At 38.5% G+C, this 15561-nt stretch overlaps 1 protein-coding gene across 1 annotated transcript; it reads left to right on the forward strand.

Annotated features, from left to right (window-relative positions):
* The first annotated feature begins 1818 nt into the window (after positions 1–1818).
* On the forward strand, positions 1819–8293 carry fgf18b (fibroblast growth factor 18b). The gene is made up of 5 exons (XM_063014735.1): positions 1819–1847; positions 3378–3417; positions 4327–4504; positions 6146–6252; positions 8012–8293. Exons 1-5 carry the CDS (start codon positions 1819–1821, stop codon positions 8291–8293), a joined length of 636 nt encoding a protein of 211 aa, XP_062870805.1.
* Positions 8294–15561: the final 7268 nt, after the last annotated feature.

Below are 15561 nucleotides of genomic sequence, written 5' to 3' on the forward strand. Positions count from 1 at the left end.
AAATCTGAACCAAATTGCAGTAGGCTGAGGCAAATAAACAAAACCAAAATCACATGATCAGTGTCTGGGTTAGGGTTAGGGTTAGGGTTAGGGCTAGGGCTAGGGCTAGGGCTTGGGCTTGGGCTACCTTACCGGCTTCGTCGTGCAACATGCAAAAACTCAGCGCAGTGCTGCATTAGTACACTGGCTTTAAAGCGTCCTCACACCTGATGACAATGATTGCTGATTAGCATTGGGATGCTGGGGGATGTAGTTCTCAAAACTACACTGGCGTCGGCCCACACCTTTCTCTGGATAGTTGCAAACCGGCACAGAATATTAACTATAGTAATAATATTTCAACTTACAACCGACCAACACGTGTTGTTTAAAACAAATTTAATGATCAGTTTTTTATGCTGGTTATACTGGTCACTGGTCAGCATTTGTTATATTATGATGATATTATTGCTGGTTTTGAGCAGCATTTGTTGTGTTTTGAACAAGTTTATGTTTGTCACAGACCAGTAGTTATGCTGTTTCTTGCTGGTAATTTGTTGTGTTTTGCACACAAAACCAGCATTAACCATCCAACCTGCAATTAGTTGATTTTGTTCTGTGGTGTTGTTTTCAGCAGGGATTTATTTTCTTATAAAATATTTATGCTTTACTATTACACAGCATATGTTTCAAAATTCAGGTTAAAAACTGGTTGCAGTGTTTATTCCATTGCTGGAAAAAATAAAGACTTATCACTGTTTACCCATTTTGATTTAAATAAAGGTTTACACTCACTCACTTTCTTAACCACTTATCCAATCAGCTTATCCAATTAGGTGCTGGAGCCTATCCTAGCTTTTCAATGGGCGCAAGGCACACAGTAACACCCTGGATGGGGCGTCAGTCTATCGCAGGGCAGACACACATACACACACACACACACACACACACCTATTCACCTAGTCTCCAATTAACCTGACTGCATGTTTTTGGACTGTGGGAGGAAACCGGAGCTCCCGGAGGAAACCCACCCAGACACTGTGAGAACATGCAAACTAAGCACAGAAAGGACCCGGACCACCCCGCCTGGAGATCGAACCCAGGACCTTTTTGCTGTGAGGCGACAGTGCTACCCACAGAGCCACCGTGCTGCCCAATAAAGGTTTAGATTGCTGCAATTTATTGTACATGTGTGAATATGTAATAACCAGCACTTTCATTTTAAAGAGCATGTCAACAATTAATGCACTTTGAAAATATTCTTACAAAATAATAAGCTGTTTGCAGCATTGTGTTTTATTTTATTTATCTTGGCAAAATGTGTTCAATTCACCAAAGCCATTTAAGGGTCCCACTAATGGACTCTCAATTTAAAACATCTTTCTAATAATTTTAATAGGATACAAGTCAAGTGATTGGTTACGTCATGTACACAGTTTCTTTTTTGCAATCTCAGTTCAACGAATCGTTTTTTTCGATATCCATGTAGAAAAAAGGTTAATGACACTGGTCACCTGCGTCTCTTATTGACCTCACCTTGGCGATAACTGCGCTTTATGGTGAGGAACACGTTACTATCGGGAACGAGCCCCGCCCCTCATCCTTCATCCTGGCCGTGCACGCCCCCGCCCCTAGTCCCTCCATCCACCGCAGGTTGGATCTCTGAAGTTGGCATCTCCCTTTTCCTCTGCGCAGATCTCAAACCACAAAACAAAAATTAACTGGATTTTATTCTCTGTGTCATGAAGACAGAGACGATACGATCCGAATCGTTGAGTAAAGCGATGCGACTTGCGGATGCGCTTCTGGAAACGATCTGCGTCTGGAGCGACTGCGGCGATGCGCTCCGTCCTCACACTTCTGATCATGTAAGTTCTCTTTAAAACTCCTCTAAAAGTTTAAAGTAAATCCTATAAAACATGACGAGTATTAACAAAGTGCGTTTGATTAATCTGGTACATGTGGCTTGATATGACATGTAACAGTGGCATACTATATAGCCAGTACGCATTGCTCATGTCTTGTAACTCTGAGTTTTATTCATAACGTGGCTTACAAGGAATGTCAGAAACTCTGTGATGCATGTCTGAACCTCTCAGGAGAAACACCCCAGTCTGCCAGGCTTTGGAGGTTTGGAAAATCTCCCTGTTTCTGAGCGTTCAAGGTTGGCGAGTTTGGGTAAAACTACATATGTTTCACATTCAGGTCAAACATTAAGGGCCAACAGATGTCGAGTTCCTAATATCCAAATATACCCCAATTAGTCTGAGTGTGTGCTCTATGTAGACTATTTCGTAGATATCAGCTCAAGGGCACACTGGCATGCTTTTACCTCTACTAAACTTACAGCTGCATAGTGAAAAATAATCTTGACCCTAAAGTGACTAAATCACAAACAAAGATACACAGAAAGGTTCTGTTAGCTTGATCTGTAATAAACCTCATAAAAAGCTCTAGGGTCTTAGAATGTGAAATTTCAAAGCAACATAATGCAACTAAACAAGTACCAAACAGGACAAATAGTAAGTGTTGCTGGTATCAAAAATCATGGCAGCAATGATGGGGTGATTATTCCAGAAACATATAGTTTGTGTTTGTCTTTTTATCTATGATATACTTTCACACAAAAAAAAAATTCATTACCAAAATAAAATGTAAAAATCATGGTAGTGTTTCATTGACCTGTGCAAAAAGTAACAGTGTTTTAGTGAAAGTTTATAATGACAGAGATTGATGCCACTTTACGAAATTGTTGCAAATGTATCAAAGCACAGCCACATAACTGAAATAACTACATAACATCTATAAGCCATTCTCAACAACAACTACATTATGGTATTTGAAAAGCTTTTGTATTAAAGTTTAGTTGTAAAAAGCAACTTAAATGTTGCAATGTTGTCTGATGACTACTACTACTACTACTACTACTGTATAAACTTCCAAAATGGTACAGGCAGCCATCTATTCAGTGGTACCAGTGTCTGCTCTATAGTCTATACTTTTGTAAGGCAGTGTTACACAACAAGGTGTACCTGTTGGTACACACTTTTTCTTACAAAAAAGTCACTGGATAATCAACCTATTTTGGGAAGTCGTGAAACACAGGCTATAAAACAGATCTTCACCTATGTGATGCCTTTAATAACAAGAAGTCTTAATGAATAATTGGCATCACGGTGGTGCAATGGGTAGCGCTGTCACCTCACAGCACTGGACTGGCAACCTATTCGAGGTGTTTCCTGTCTCTCATTTAATGAATCAGACCCTCTGTGACCCTGACCAGAATGAAGTGGTAGTAAAACAGACAATAAATGAATGAATGAATAAATAAATGGTCCATCATATTCAAAATTTGTATGCAAACACAATCTTTTTATATTTGTGTGTTCTCCTTCTAGATGTGTCCAGATATTATTGCTGTTGTGTAGCCTACTTCAGGTAACTTCCTCTCTGCTATTGGTTTTTATATCCACCCACCACAGAGATCAGAAGTTTATCTACACCAACAAATTAAATACAGATTATACAGATTATTAAATACAGATACAAATTATAAGCCAAGAATTAAAAGAGAAAAAGTATTGAAAATCTGAGGAAGAAAAGCATGAAACATACATTAGGACTGGTAGAATAGTTTTAAGTCTTGATCAAAAATGTCTAACTTGAAGTTATTTCTAAAGCTCTCTGGCAGTCGGTTTGATTTGTGAACAGCACAGAAGTTTAAAACTGTTTCTTTTCATGTTAATCTGATAACTGAGATTCTTCCTGGCTTTAGTCTGATTTAGTATATAAAACAGATCTGATGCTCCTGAACCATTTAATATTTTGTAGACCAGTATTAGAACCTTAAAGTCGATTCTTTAACAAACTATGAGCCGATGCAAAGATTTTAATTGGGGTGATGTGTTTTAGTTCTCATGAGAACCTCTACAGCCGAATAATTTGGATTAAAGTTAAATTGATTTTTGGGAGACCAGTCTAGAGACCATTAAATTGGTCACCTCCACTAGAAAGCAAAGCATAAATGAGCTTCTAACTAAATTAATCTTAATGTAAAATAACCTTACATTTAGCATCCAAAAATTTATTTTTTCAAAACTAGCTACGTTTTTTTTACTAGTACTGCTGTCACCTTACACCAAAATTGTACATCTGACGATACAGTTAACAGTAATGTCAAAAGTTTTTGGACAGATTTCCTCCCATATCTTTTTTTTCTCATTTCATTATGAACAACATTATAAGGGTTACCATTTATAACATTGTAATATACTGTATATATAAATAAACCACATTAAGAATAAATAATTGTTAATGATTCTTACTTTTGATTCTTTATGTGTGTAGGTGCTAGCTGTAGATAATGTTGATTTCGGGGAGCATGTAGAGAATCAAACAGGGGCCCGGGACAGTCTAAGCAGGAAATATCACCGGGTGTATCAGCTCTACAGCAGGACCAGTGGCAAACACGTTCAAATCCTTGGTAGAAAAATCATAGCTACAGGAGAAGATGGTGACAAATTCGGTAAGTTTAACTAACCTGACTTACACAAATAAGAACTGGCAAATTGCAGAACATCTACAGTCTTCAAGGCTATTTACAGACATACATTATGGATTTGCATAAACTGACTTGAAAATTTATATTTATACAACGCCTTAAAAGTATCCAGACCCCAACCTATTTTTACACAAATGGGGGATTTAATCCAAACCGGAAATCTGTATAAATTTCACTAAAAACTTTAGATTTGGAATTAAGTTTCTTATTTTTCTCAATATAGCTTTAAAAAATAAAAAATCATTTATAAATGTGCAGTATATTTTTATAATTGCAAAACTGAACGGCACAGAACAATTTACAAGTAACTGCTATTCATTTTTTAATCCTGACCAGAATGCCAAAAGCATCCTCAGAACATAATACTACCACCACCACACTTTACAATGGTGATGGTGTTACCTGACAGATCTGTCTTTTATATATTTACTCCTCACATACCACTATAAACTTAAGTGTTTAAATATGACATTTAGTAACAATGACTTGTGTCAGTAATTATTGTAAACGCTAGTCTAATTCATTGACTAAGTTTATAGTAGTAAATTGACTTAAGCATTGCAGTTATATAGTTAAATCTTTTTCACTAGGCTGAAATGAGCACTTAGGTGTGTTCACTGCCTTGGTCTTGTATTCATCTCCAGATTTGTGTGTCTCTATGATTTGTTCTTTGACTTGTTTTGAATGTACCTTTGATGTTATTTTGATTTGCTGTGTTTACAATCTCCACCAAACTGATTAAACTAGCCAAGAGATTGGCTATGCATCATTTTGAAGGAAGTAAAAAGGGCTCAATTCCAAATTTCTTACACAAGTGTTGACCATCAACAAATTGAGTTAGTTGGCAAAGTTATGCTGGAGATCAGAGTAAGTTTTACAATAATAAAGGTAATAAACACTTCAGAATTCAGTTGTATTTAAAGGTTTTTGTATTTTTCATTTGATTTAATGAATAAGAAACACACTTTACTATATTAAAATTTTGCAATCCAAGGCAATGAAACAGGGGAGTGAATACTTTATAGGGTACTGTATACATCAGATAGGCCAGATATACTCTAGGACAAAGAAAGCAAGGTCGAACAAGGGAAGTCCTGGTTGACCGCCCATTCATCAATCCATTAATTGATTTCCATTTGCCCAGCTGTATATCATTTGTTCTGAACACAGGGGCATCAAGTCCTACAAAAAAGTACAAGAGGAATTTGGTGGGGGTTTGGTCTTAAATGACCTCCATGTCATTCAAGGACTAGAGAACGAATCTCAAGCCCCGTCCAGTTACAAATGGCTTGTAAGTTCATACGGTACAATTTGGACACTGTAGAAGAGCTTAAAGGATTAAAACTCTTATCAGTCACTTGCACTGATTTAGAAGCGGGAAAAACATGCAGTATTGTTTAGTGCTGATTGATTTTGTCATGATGGTGACATTATTTTAACGGTGATTAGCGTGGATGAGTAACAGTCACTGTGGTGAATAGTTGCAGGTAGGGAGTTGGTTGTGTCTTGGCATGAAACAAAAAATTCCCTGGCAAAGGTTATGAAGGCAAAGTGAGCACATCTTTGGCAAGTCTTTATTCTTGTCTGTCTGTATCTCTTCATAAGCCCAGCTCATGGTGGAGGCTGACAACTTCGGGAGCCAGGTACGAATCCGGGGAAAGGAGACCAACTACTACCTGTGCATGAACCGCCGGGGAAAACTTGTGGGAAGGGTAAGTGAACCACTGAAGCTGTTCTTTATTTTTTAAACAGTTTTCACAACCTTTTTTGACGATGTTAGCTAAAGATTTTTGTATCGTCCAATTTGGTGGATTTTATATCACACTGTATATCAAAAACCTTAATTTCACTTCAGATTTTTCATTCCGGAATAGTTCGAATCGACTAGAATCAATTTACTTTGTAATTTGGAATAAGTTCAGTAAATAAACAAACATACATTTTCATTTTCTGCTGATTTTTCGGTCTTTTTTTTATAATCTCTTCTTCTGATCTGCTGTTGATCAGCTCTGCATCTGTGAACCCTTTAAGAGCATGATTGATGTCTATTTTGAGTAGAATTAGACCATAGAGCATTAAAGAGTATCTAAACTAAATATTGTCAACAAATTAATCAAATCTTTATCAAAATAAAATGATACAGTAAATATACACCGATCAGCCATAACATTAAAACCACCTCCTTGTTTCTACACTCACTATCCATTTTATCAGCTCCACTTACCATATAGAAGCACTTTGTAGTTCTACAATTACTGACTGTAGTCCATCTATTTCTCTACATACCTTTTTATCCTGCTTTCACTCTGTTCTTCAATGGTCAGGACCACCGCAGGTATTATTTAAGAGGTGATATGGTGGTGGTGTGTTAGTGTGTGTTGTGCTGGTATGAGTGGATCAAACACAGCAGCGCTGCTGGAGTTTTCAAATACTGTGTCCACTCACTGTCCACTCTATTAGACACACCTACCTAATTGGTCCACCTTGTAGATGTAAAGTCAGAGACGATCGCTCATCTATTGCTGCTGTTTGAGTTGGTCATCTTCTAGATCTTCATAAGTGGTCACAGGATGCTGGTGGTTGGTGGACTATTCTCAGTCCAGTAGTGACAGTGAGGTATTTTAAACCTCCATCAGTATTGCTGTGTCTGATCCACTCATACCAGTCCAATACACACTAACACACCACCACCATGTCATTGTCACTGTAGTGCTGAGAATGACCCACCACCCAAATAATACCTGCCCTGTAGTGGTCCTGGGAGAGTCCTGACCATTGAAGAATAGCATGAAAGGAGGCTAACAAAGCATGTAGAGAAACAGATGGACTACAGTCAGTGATTGTAGAACTACAAAGTGCTTCTATATGGTAAGTGGAGCTGATAAAATGGACAGTGAGTGTAGAAACAAGGAGGTGGTTTTAATGTTATGGCTGATTGGTGTACAGTTTAAATAAACAATAAAAACGTTGTAGAGGATATACTGAATGTCATGCCGGTATTGGGATTTCACTGGTTCTTGAATGAATAGTTGGACCAATAGTTGACTTTCATGAATTTGAGTACTGCTATGTTTATCACTGGTTTTGACTGGGCCAGTCAAAAATTAAATTAAATTTAAAATTAAATTATTTTTTGTAGTATTACTTAGAAGTCCTTCAAGGTAACTCTTTTCCCATCATCCATCACAACTAACAACTTTCACAAGTAGAACGAGAACTTTTACATTTTTACTGTTCCTGCACTGTTTTGGGACAGTGGTAGCCTAGTGGGTAGAGCTTTGGGCTATCAACCGGAAGATTGGCGGTTCAAATCTTCCAAACAAGCTGGGATATGCGAAGAAAGAATGTTATTGTACTGTACAACTGTATATGTATATATGACAAATAAAGTATATCTATATCTTCTATAAAAGCATATTAAATGTTTTACTTTCTGTTCATAATCTTAAAAAAATGGCATTTGCTCAACAGAAAGCCAGCAGTGTGAATGCAGAGTGTGTCTTCATCGAGATGGTCCTGGAGAATAACTACACTGCCTGGATGTCAGCCCGCTACCTAGACTGGTACATTGGCTTCACCAAAAAGGGACGACCTCGCAGAGGTCAACAAACGCTGCCTAACCAGAAAGATGTGCACTTCATGAAACGCTTTCCTCCTGGAGAGCAGCCAAACCTACAGCACTGCGGCTTTACCACCATAAGCAAGAGAAGCAGAAGGACTCAGAAGAGCACCGCCAATCCTGATCCACGCTGATAAAGTTGTAATGAGGACGTTGTGATCTAAATCACAAAGACTGTGATTAAACAAGCTGACACAGAGGACAGAATAGTGGGACAGGATTCATGATTGTCATACAAGAGGTGGAGGTCAGAATCAGAATAAACGCTGTGTAATCAGACACGACTGGGCATGTGTCCAAGAACTAAACTCAGAGACTCCTGACAAAGGCACACTGCTCTGCAAACCAAAAAAAACCACTTGAGTTCATTGCTAACCAAAATAATGGACAAATGTAGAGATTATTATTTGAAACGTTGGACCATTAACACATCAAAAATACATTGATATATACGTATATATATATATATATATATATATATATATATATATATATATATACCGATCAGCCATAACATTAAAACCACCTCCTTGTTTCTACACTCACTATCCATTTTATCGGCCTTACTTACCATATAGAAGCACCTTGTAGTTCTACAATTACTGACTGTAGTCCATCTGTTACTCTGCATGCTTTGTTAGCCCCCTTTCATGCTGTTCTTCAATGGTCAGGACAGTCAGTGTAGAAACAAGGAGGTGGTTTTAATGTTATGGCTGATATATATATATATATATATATATACAGTGTATCACAAAAGTGAGTACACCCCTCACATTTCTGCAGATATTTAAGTATATCTTTTCATGGGACAACACTGACAAAATGACACTTTGACACAATGAAAAGTAGTCTGTGTGCAGCTTATATAACAGTGTAAATTTATTCCTCCCTCAAAATAACTCAATATACAGCCATTAATGTCTAAACCACCGGCAACAAAAGTGAGTACACCCCTTAGTGAAAGTTCCTGAAGTGTCAATATTTTGTGTGGCCACCATTATTTCCCAGAACTGCCTTAACTCTCCTGGGCATGGAGTTTACCAGAGCTTCACAGGTTGCCACTGGAATGCTTTTCCACTCCTCCATGACGACATCACGGAGCTGGCGGATATTCGAGACTTTGCGCTCCTCCACCTTCCGCTTGAGGATGCCCCAAAGATGTTCTATTGGGTTTAGGTCTGGAGACATGCTTGGCCAGTCCATCACCTTTACCCTCAGCCTCTTCAATAAAGCAGTGGTCGTCTTAGAGGTGTGTTTGGGGTCATTATCATGCTGGAACACTGCCCTGCGACCCAGTTTCCGGAGGGAGGGGATCATGCTCTGCTTCAGTATTTCACAGTACATATTGGAGTTCATGTGTCCCTCAATGAAATGTAATTCCCCAACACCTGCTGCACTCATGCAGCCCCAGACCATGGCATTCCCACCACCATGCTTGACTGTAGGCATGACACACTTATCTTTGTACTCCTCACCTGATTGCTGCCACACATGCTTGAGACCATCTGAACCAAACAAATTAATCTTGGTCTCATCAGACCATAGGACATGGTTCCAGTAATCCATGTCCTTTGTTGACATGTCTTCAGCAAACTGTTTGCGGGCTTTCTTGTGTAGAGACTTCAGAAGAGGCTTCCTTCTGGGGTGACAGCCATGCAGACCAATTTGATGTAGTGTGCAGCGTATGGTCTGAGCACTGACAGGCTGACCCCCCACCTTTTCAATCTCTGCAGCAATGCTGACAGCACTCCTGCGCCTATCTTTCAAAGACAGCAGTTGGCTGTGACGCTGAGCACGTGCACTCAGCTTCTTTGGACGACCAACGCGAGGTCTGTTCTGAGTGGACCCTGCTCTTTTAAAACGCTGGATGATCTTGGCCACTGTGCTGCAGCTCAGTTTCAGGGTGTTGGCAATCTTCTTGTAGCCTTGGCCATCTTCATGTAGCGCAACAATTCGTCTTTTAAGATCCTCAGAGAGTTCTTTGCCATGAGGTGCCATGTTGGAACTTTCAGTGACCAGTATGAGAGAGTGTGAGAGCTGTACTACTAATTTGAACACACCTGCTCCCTATGCACACCTGAGACCTAGTAACACTAACAAATCACATGACATTTTGGAGGGAAAATGACAAGCAGTGCTCAATTTGGACATTTAGGGGTGTAGTCTCTTAGGGGTGTACTCACTTTTGTTGCCGGTGGTTTAGACATTAATGGCTGTATATTGAGTTATTTTGAGGGAAGAATAAATTTACACTGTTATATAAGCTGCACACAGACTACTTTTCATTGTGTCAAAGTGTCATTTTGTCAGTGTTGTCCCATGAAAAGATATACTTAAATATCTGCAGAAATGTGAGGGGTGTACTCACTTTTGTGATACACTGTATATATATATAATCTTAGGAATTATGCAACAGTTCTTTTTATGTGACTGAATATTTGAAACACATCTTCGTGGGTTTTTGAGTTTTTGCATTCATTTATTGTGATACAGCATTGTCTGTTTTACCACCGCTTCATCCTATTCAGGGTTGTAGTGGGTCCAATTTACTGAATGAAGGGCAGGAAACACCCTGAACAGGTTGCCAGTCCATCACAGGGCAAACACACATACATAAATTTACACACACTCATACCTAGGGGGACTTTTATTATCTCTAATTAACCTGATTAATTGTCTTTAAACTTGTGGAAGGAAACTGGAGCACTTGAAGGAAACCTACACAGACAAGGGGACAACATGTAAACTCCACACAGAAAGGACCCAGACTGCTCCACCTGGGAATTGAACCCAGGATCTTCTGTGATACACCAAGTAGATAATACTAATGTGATATGATAATGTATATGTGATAATAATAATGTGATTATGATTGACTACAGCGGGTGACTTCACTGTGCCTTTATAAATAGGGCTAGTTTGACTGTATCCAATATCAGCTACTCGGATAACAGGGCAGCACAGTGGCTAGCGTTGTTGTCTCTCAGCAAAAAAGGGCCTAGAGGTGCACAATTCCCAGGGTCCTTTCTTTGAGAACTTTGTATGATCTCCTTGTGTCTGGGTGGGTTTCTTTTGGGTGTTCTGGTTGCCTCTTAAAAGTCCAAAGACATGCAATCATGCCAATTGAAACTAAATTGTGTGTGTCTGCCCTGTGATGGACTTGCACCTGTTTGGGGTGTTTCCTTCCTGCCTTTTGCCCAATTAATCAGACCCACCTTCACCCTGGCCAGGATGAAGTGGTAGTAAACACACAGTGAGTAAATGAATGGATAGTGGTCTGTTTGCCAAGCTTATACAAAAACATAAAGTGTCTCATTATTCTGAGTGGCAATTTGTCTGGATGACCAGATGGTCAATCCAAGACCACCAAAAAAAGACTACTGGAGCGTAAGTGACACTGTACAAAGCCAAGAAAGCTTTACATCACTATGGCCCTGTAAAAAGAGATTATTGTAAACATAGAAGGCTTAGATTGACTGAAGTTTTTTGCAGATCACACAGACAAAGTAAAAGCAGGATCTGAAAACATTTTGTCTAATGAATTATCTAGGCTTAAGTATCACAACCAACACACAAGCATACAGAAAGCTTCATATTATTATGGGCAGAAAAGTCTTCAGCTGTAGGCAGTCACAATCATGTATGAGGAAGTATGAGGTAAAGAAGTATGTGTTCCAGTTATTGTCACAGAAAAAGTTAGTTGCAGGAATCTTTAAAATCTCTAAGCTACCATAACATGAATGTCCCTAAATGTATGTAAACTTTGACATCAGGTAATCATGTAAACATGGGCACCACCCTGATCCGGTAGAAATGCTAATGTACAGTTAATGTAGTTACTCTGATGTGTCTCACTGTTACTGGGGCTGAAAGGAAAAATAAATGATAAAATATTTTCATACAGGTTCATATTAAATATATTTATTTAATTATTGTCTTGCCGTGTGTCTGAGTCTTTTATTTGAACTATACGTACAATATTACTACTATTAATGATAATATTGTTATAGATCATTATAATAATATTAATTACAATGCCTTATTGTTACTGACAATACTTTGTTATTCCCACTATTAATACTACTACTATTAATAATACAACCCCAAATCAGAAAAAAATTGGGACAGCATAGAAAATGCAAATAATAATAAAAACACAGAGTTTCTTACATTTACTTTGTCTTTTATTCCATTGCAGGCAGGATGAACCTGAGATATTTCATGTTTTATCTGCTCAACTTCATTTCATTTATTAATACACATCAATTCCTGCATTTCAGGCCTGCAACACATTTAAAAAAAAGTTGGGACAGTAAAGCATTTACCATTTTGGAATGTTGCCATTCCTTTCCACCACATGTAAAAGACGTTTTGGCACTGAGGATACCAAATGATTTAGAGTTTCAGGTTTTATTTTGTCTCATTCTTCCTGCAAACACGTCTTAAGATGTGCAACAGTATGGGGTCGTCGTTGTCACATTTTTCCTTTCAAAATTTTCCACACATTTTCTATTGGGGACAGGTCTCGACTGCAGGAAGGCCAGTTCAGTACCCATACCCTCGTTTTCCTCAGCCATGCCTTTGTAATGTGTGCAGCATGTGGTTTTGCATTGCCTTGTTGAAAATGCATGGACGTCCCTGGAAAAGATGACGTTGTGCTTTAAGATCTCCATGTACTTTTGTGCATTAATGCTGCCATCAGAGAAGTGTAAATGACCTTTGCCAATGGTACTGACACAGCCCCATACAATGACAGACCCTGGCTTTTGGACTTGTTACTGATAACAGTCTGGATGGTCCTTTTCCTCTTTGGAAATTTGAACCTGCATTTGAGCACAAGTCCATTTTTTCCACAAAAAAAAAGAAAACCTAGAATGCTGATTCATCTGACCACAATACACGTTTCCACTGTGTGATGGTCCATCCTAGATGCCTCAGAGCCCAGAGAAGTCGATGCCGCTTCTGGACATGGTTTACATAAGTCTTTTTTTTTGCACAGTGAAGTTTTAAGTGGCATTTGTGCATGTAACTCTGTATTGTAGAGCTTGACAAAGGTTTGCCAAAGTAATCCCTCACCCATGTGGTTATATCAGCTATTGTTGAGTGGAGGTTCTTGATGCAGTGCCGTCTGAGGGATCGAAGATCACAGGCGTTCAGCATAAGCTTGCGCTCTTGGCCTTTACGCACTGAAATTCCTCCTGATTCCTTGAATAGTTTAATGATATTATGCTCTGTAGAGGGAGAAATATGCAAATCCCTTCCAATCTTTCTTTGAGATAGATTGTTTTTCATCGTTACAATCATTTTCTCACACATTTGTTGACAAACTGGAGATCCTCTGATCATCTTTGCTCATCAAAGACTCAGCCTTTCCTGGATGCTGCTTTTGTACAAAACCATGATCGCATCATTATTTAGTTTTTACACCTCATTACTAGCTGAATTTCCCCTGTCCCAACTGTTTTTGAAAAGTGTTGCAGGCCTGAAATGCAGGAATGGAGGTATATTAACAAATGAAATTAAGTTGAGCAGATAAAACATAAAATATCTTGAGTTCACACTGTCTGTAGTCAAATGAAATACAAAGTAAATGTAAGGAAAACTGCATTTTTATTTTATTTGCATTTCCCATACTGTCCCAACATTTTCTGATTTGGGGTTGTACTAAAACTACCACTAATATAATACTAGTTCTGAAATAATAATAATAATAATAAACAACAATACCAGCAGTAGTAATAATAGTTTGAACAAAAAAATTAATAAAAGCAGACACATATAACAGGGTTGTAATTTTTTGCCGGGTTGTACACCATGACTTTGATTTGGTCACGTCTTGAAATTCTTTATGAGTTTATTGTGTTTTACAAATTCTACACAACTTTTCTACTTTTATGGCGTGTGATCACTGCAAATATCAAGCCTACAGTGGTTAAGTGTGTGTGTGTGATGTCTTATAGGTGGTTCTTTAAGGTTCTGGGTTAATCAAGTGTAGTGCATCTATAAAGTTAAAAATAGAACACTTCTTTTAAAGGAAAAACATGTCACTAAAATATGAGGATGAATTGAGGCGTGTGTGTGTTGCAAATTAATGGGGGTTAAAGGTGTACTGAGTGAATTTCCAGCAATATAACACATTAATCTTAAATTCAGTCATAAATTCAAATTTAAAAACACATTTTACCAGAAGCTGGCTTAAGCAGCACCTAAAAAATCATCTCGAACATAAAAGTGGAAGTTTGACATGTGTGTGTGTTTAAGGATCAAGTCCTTTAGCTGCATTCCTGTAATATTAGAGATCATCCTTCTGTCTGCAGACTTGATTTCCATCCTCCCTTTGCAACACCCACACATCATTTACACCATACACATCTTTTCATTCATTCAGGCTGCATAGTGGCTCGGTGGGTAGCACTGTCACCTCACAGTGGAAAGGTCCTGGGTTTGATTCCCAGTTGGAGCAGTCCAGCTTCTTTCTGTGTGGAGTTTGCATGTTCTCCCTGTCTGTGTGGTTCTCCTCCAGGAGGTAACTTACTGCTATTACAGCCTTTGCTCTTCTGGAAATGTTTTACACAAGATTTTGTACCGTTTCTGAGGGATTTGTGTCAAATTTGACAAAAGAACATTTGTGAGGTTGTGTGCAAATACTAAATGAGAAGGCCTGACTGATGTTCATCTCAAAAGTGTTCATAAAGAGGTCATGACTACACTCATCAAACCATGCCCGAATGCAGAGTGACAGTCATGCTGAAACAGGAAGTAAATCCAAAATCCAGACACAAATATATCTGGAATTCCGAACATTTAAACATATACACTCTTGTAGAGTTGGTGCTTGCATAGCCTTTTCTAAGATGTTTTTAACTGGATTCTAGAATGTAACTGGTGGGATAGAACTAGTCAGTACAAACCAGTAAAACATTTCAGACCTTTACTTCTTCCATCTTCCATCCAGTTCAGGGTAATACACAGTTACCCACCATAACCATCACTTTCAGTTGCCTACTATAACAACACAAACATTGCGTATGGCATTGCGTATGGCACTAGTAGCCTAGTGGTTAAGGTACTGGACTAGTAATCAAAAGGTCACTGGTTCAGGCCCCACCACTGCCAGGTTGCCACTGTTGGGCCCTTGAGCAAGGACCTTAACCCTTGATATCCTTTTAAGTTTGGAATTCTGTACTGTGTTGAATTTCTCCTCTACATTTGTTGATCATCCTGTTCCATTATTTATGATTTAATAACAACTTAGAAGTTATTGTAGCTACCAGGATTTAAGATATTATTGGGTTTAAAGACAATTAAATGAGAAGTGACCTTGTGTGGCTTAACGGTAAGAGCCACATTGTTGGTAACAGCGGTGCCCGAGTTTCAGAGGTTTGCTTTCTGAATTAAACTC

This window comes from Trichomycterus rosablanca, chromosome 18 (genome assembly GCF_030014385.1).
Source record: "Trichomycterus rosablanca isolate fTriRos1 chromosome 18, fTriRos1.hap1, whole genome shotgun sequence".
Classification (NCBI taxonomy): domain Eukaryota; kingdom Metazoa; phylum Chordata; class Actinopteri; order Siluriformes; family Trichomycteridae; genus Trichomycterus; species Trichomycterus rosablanca.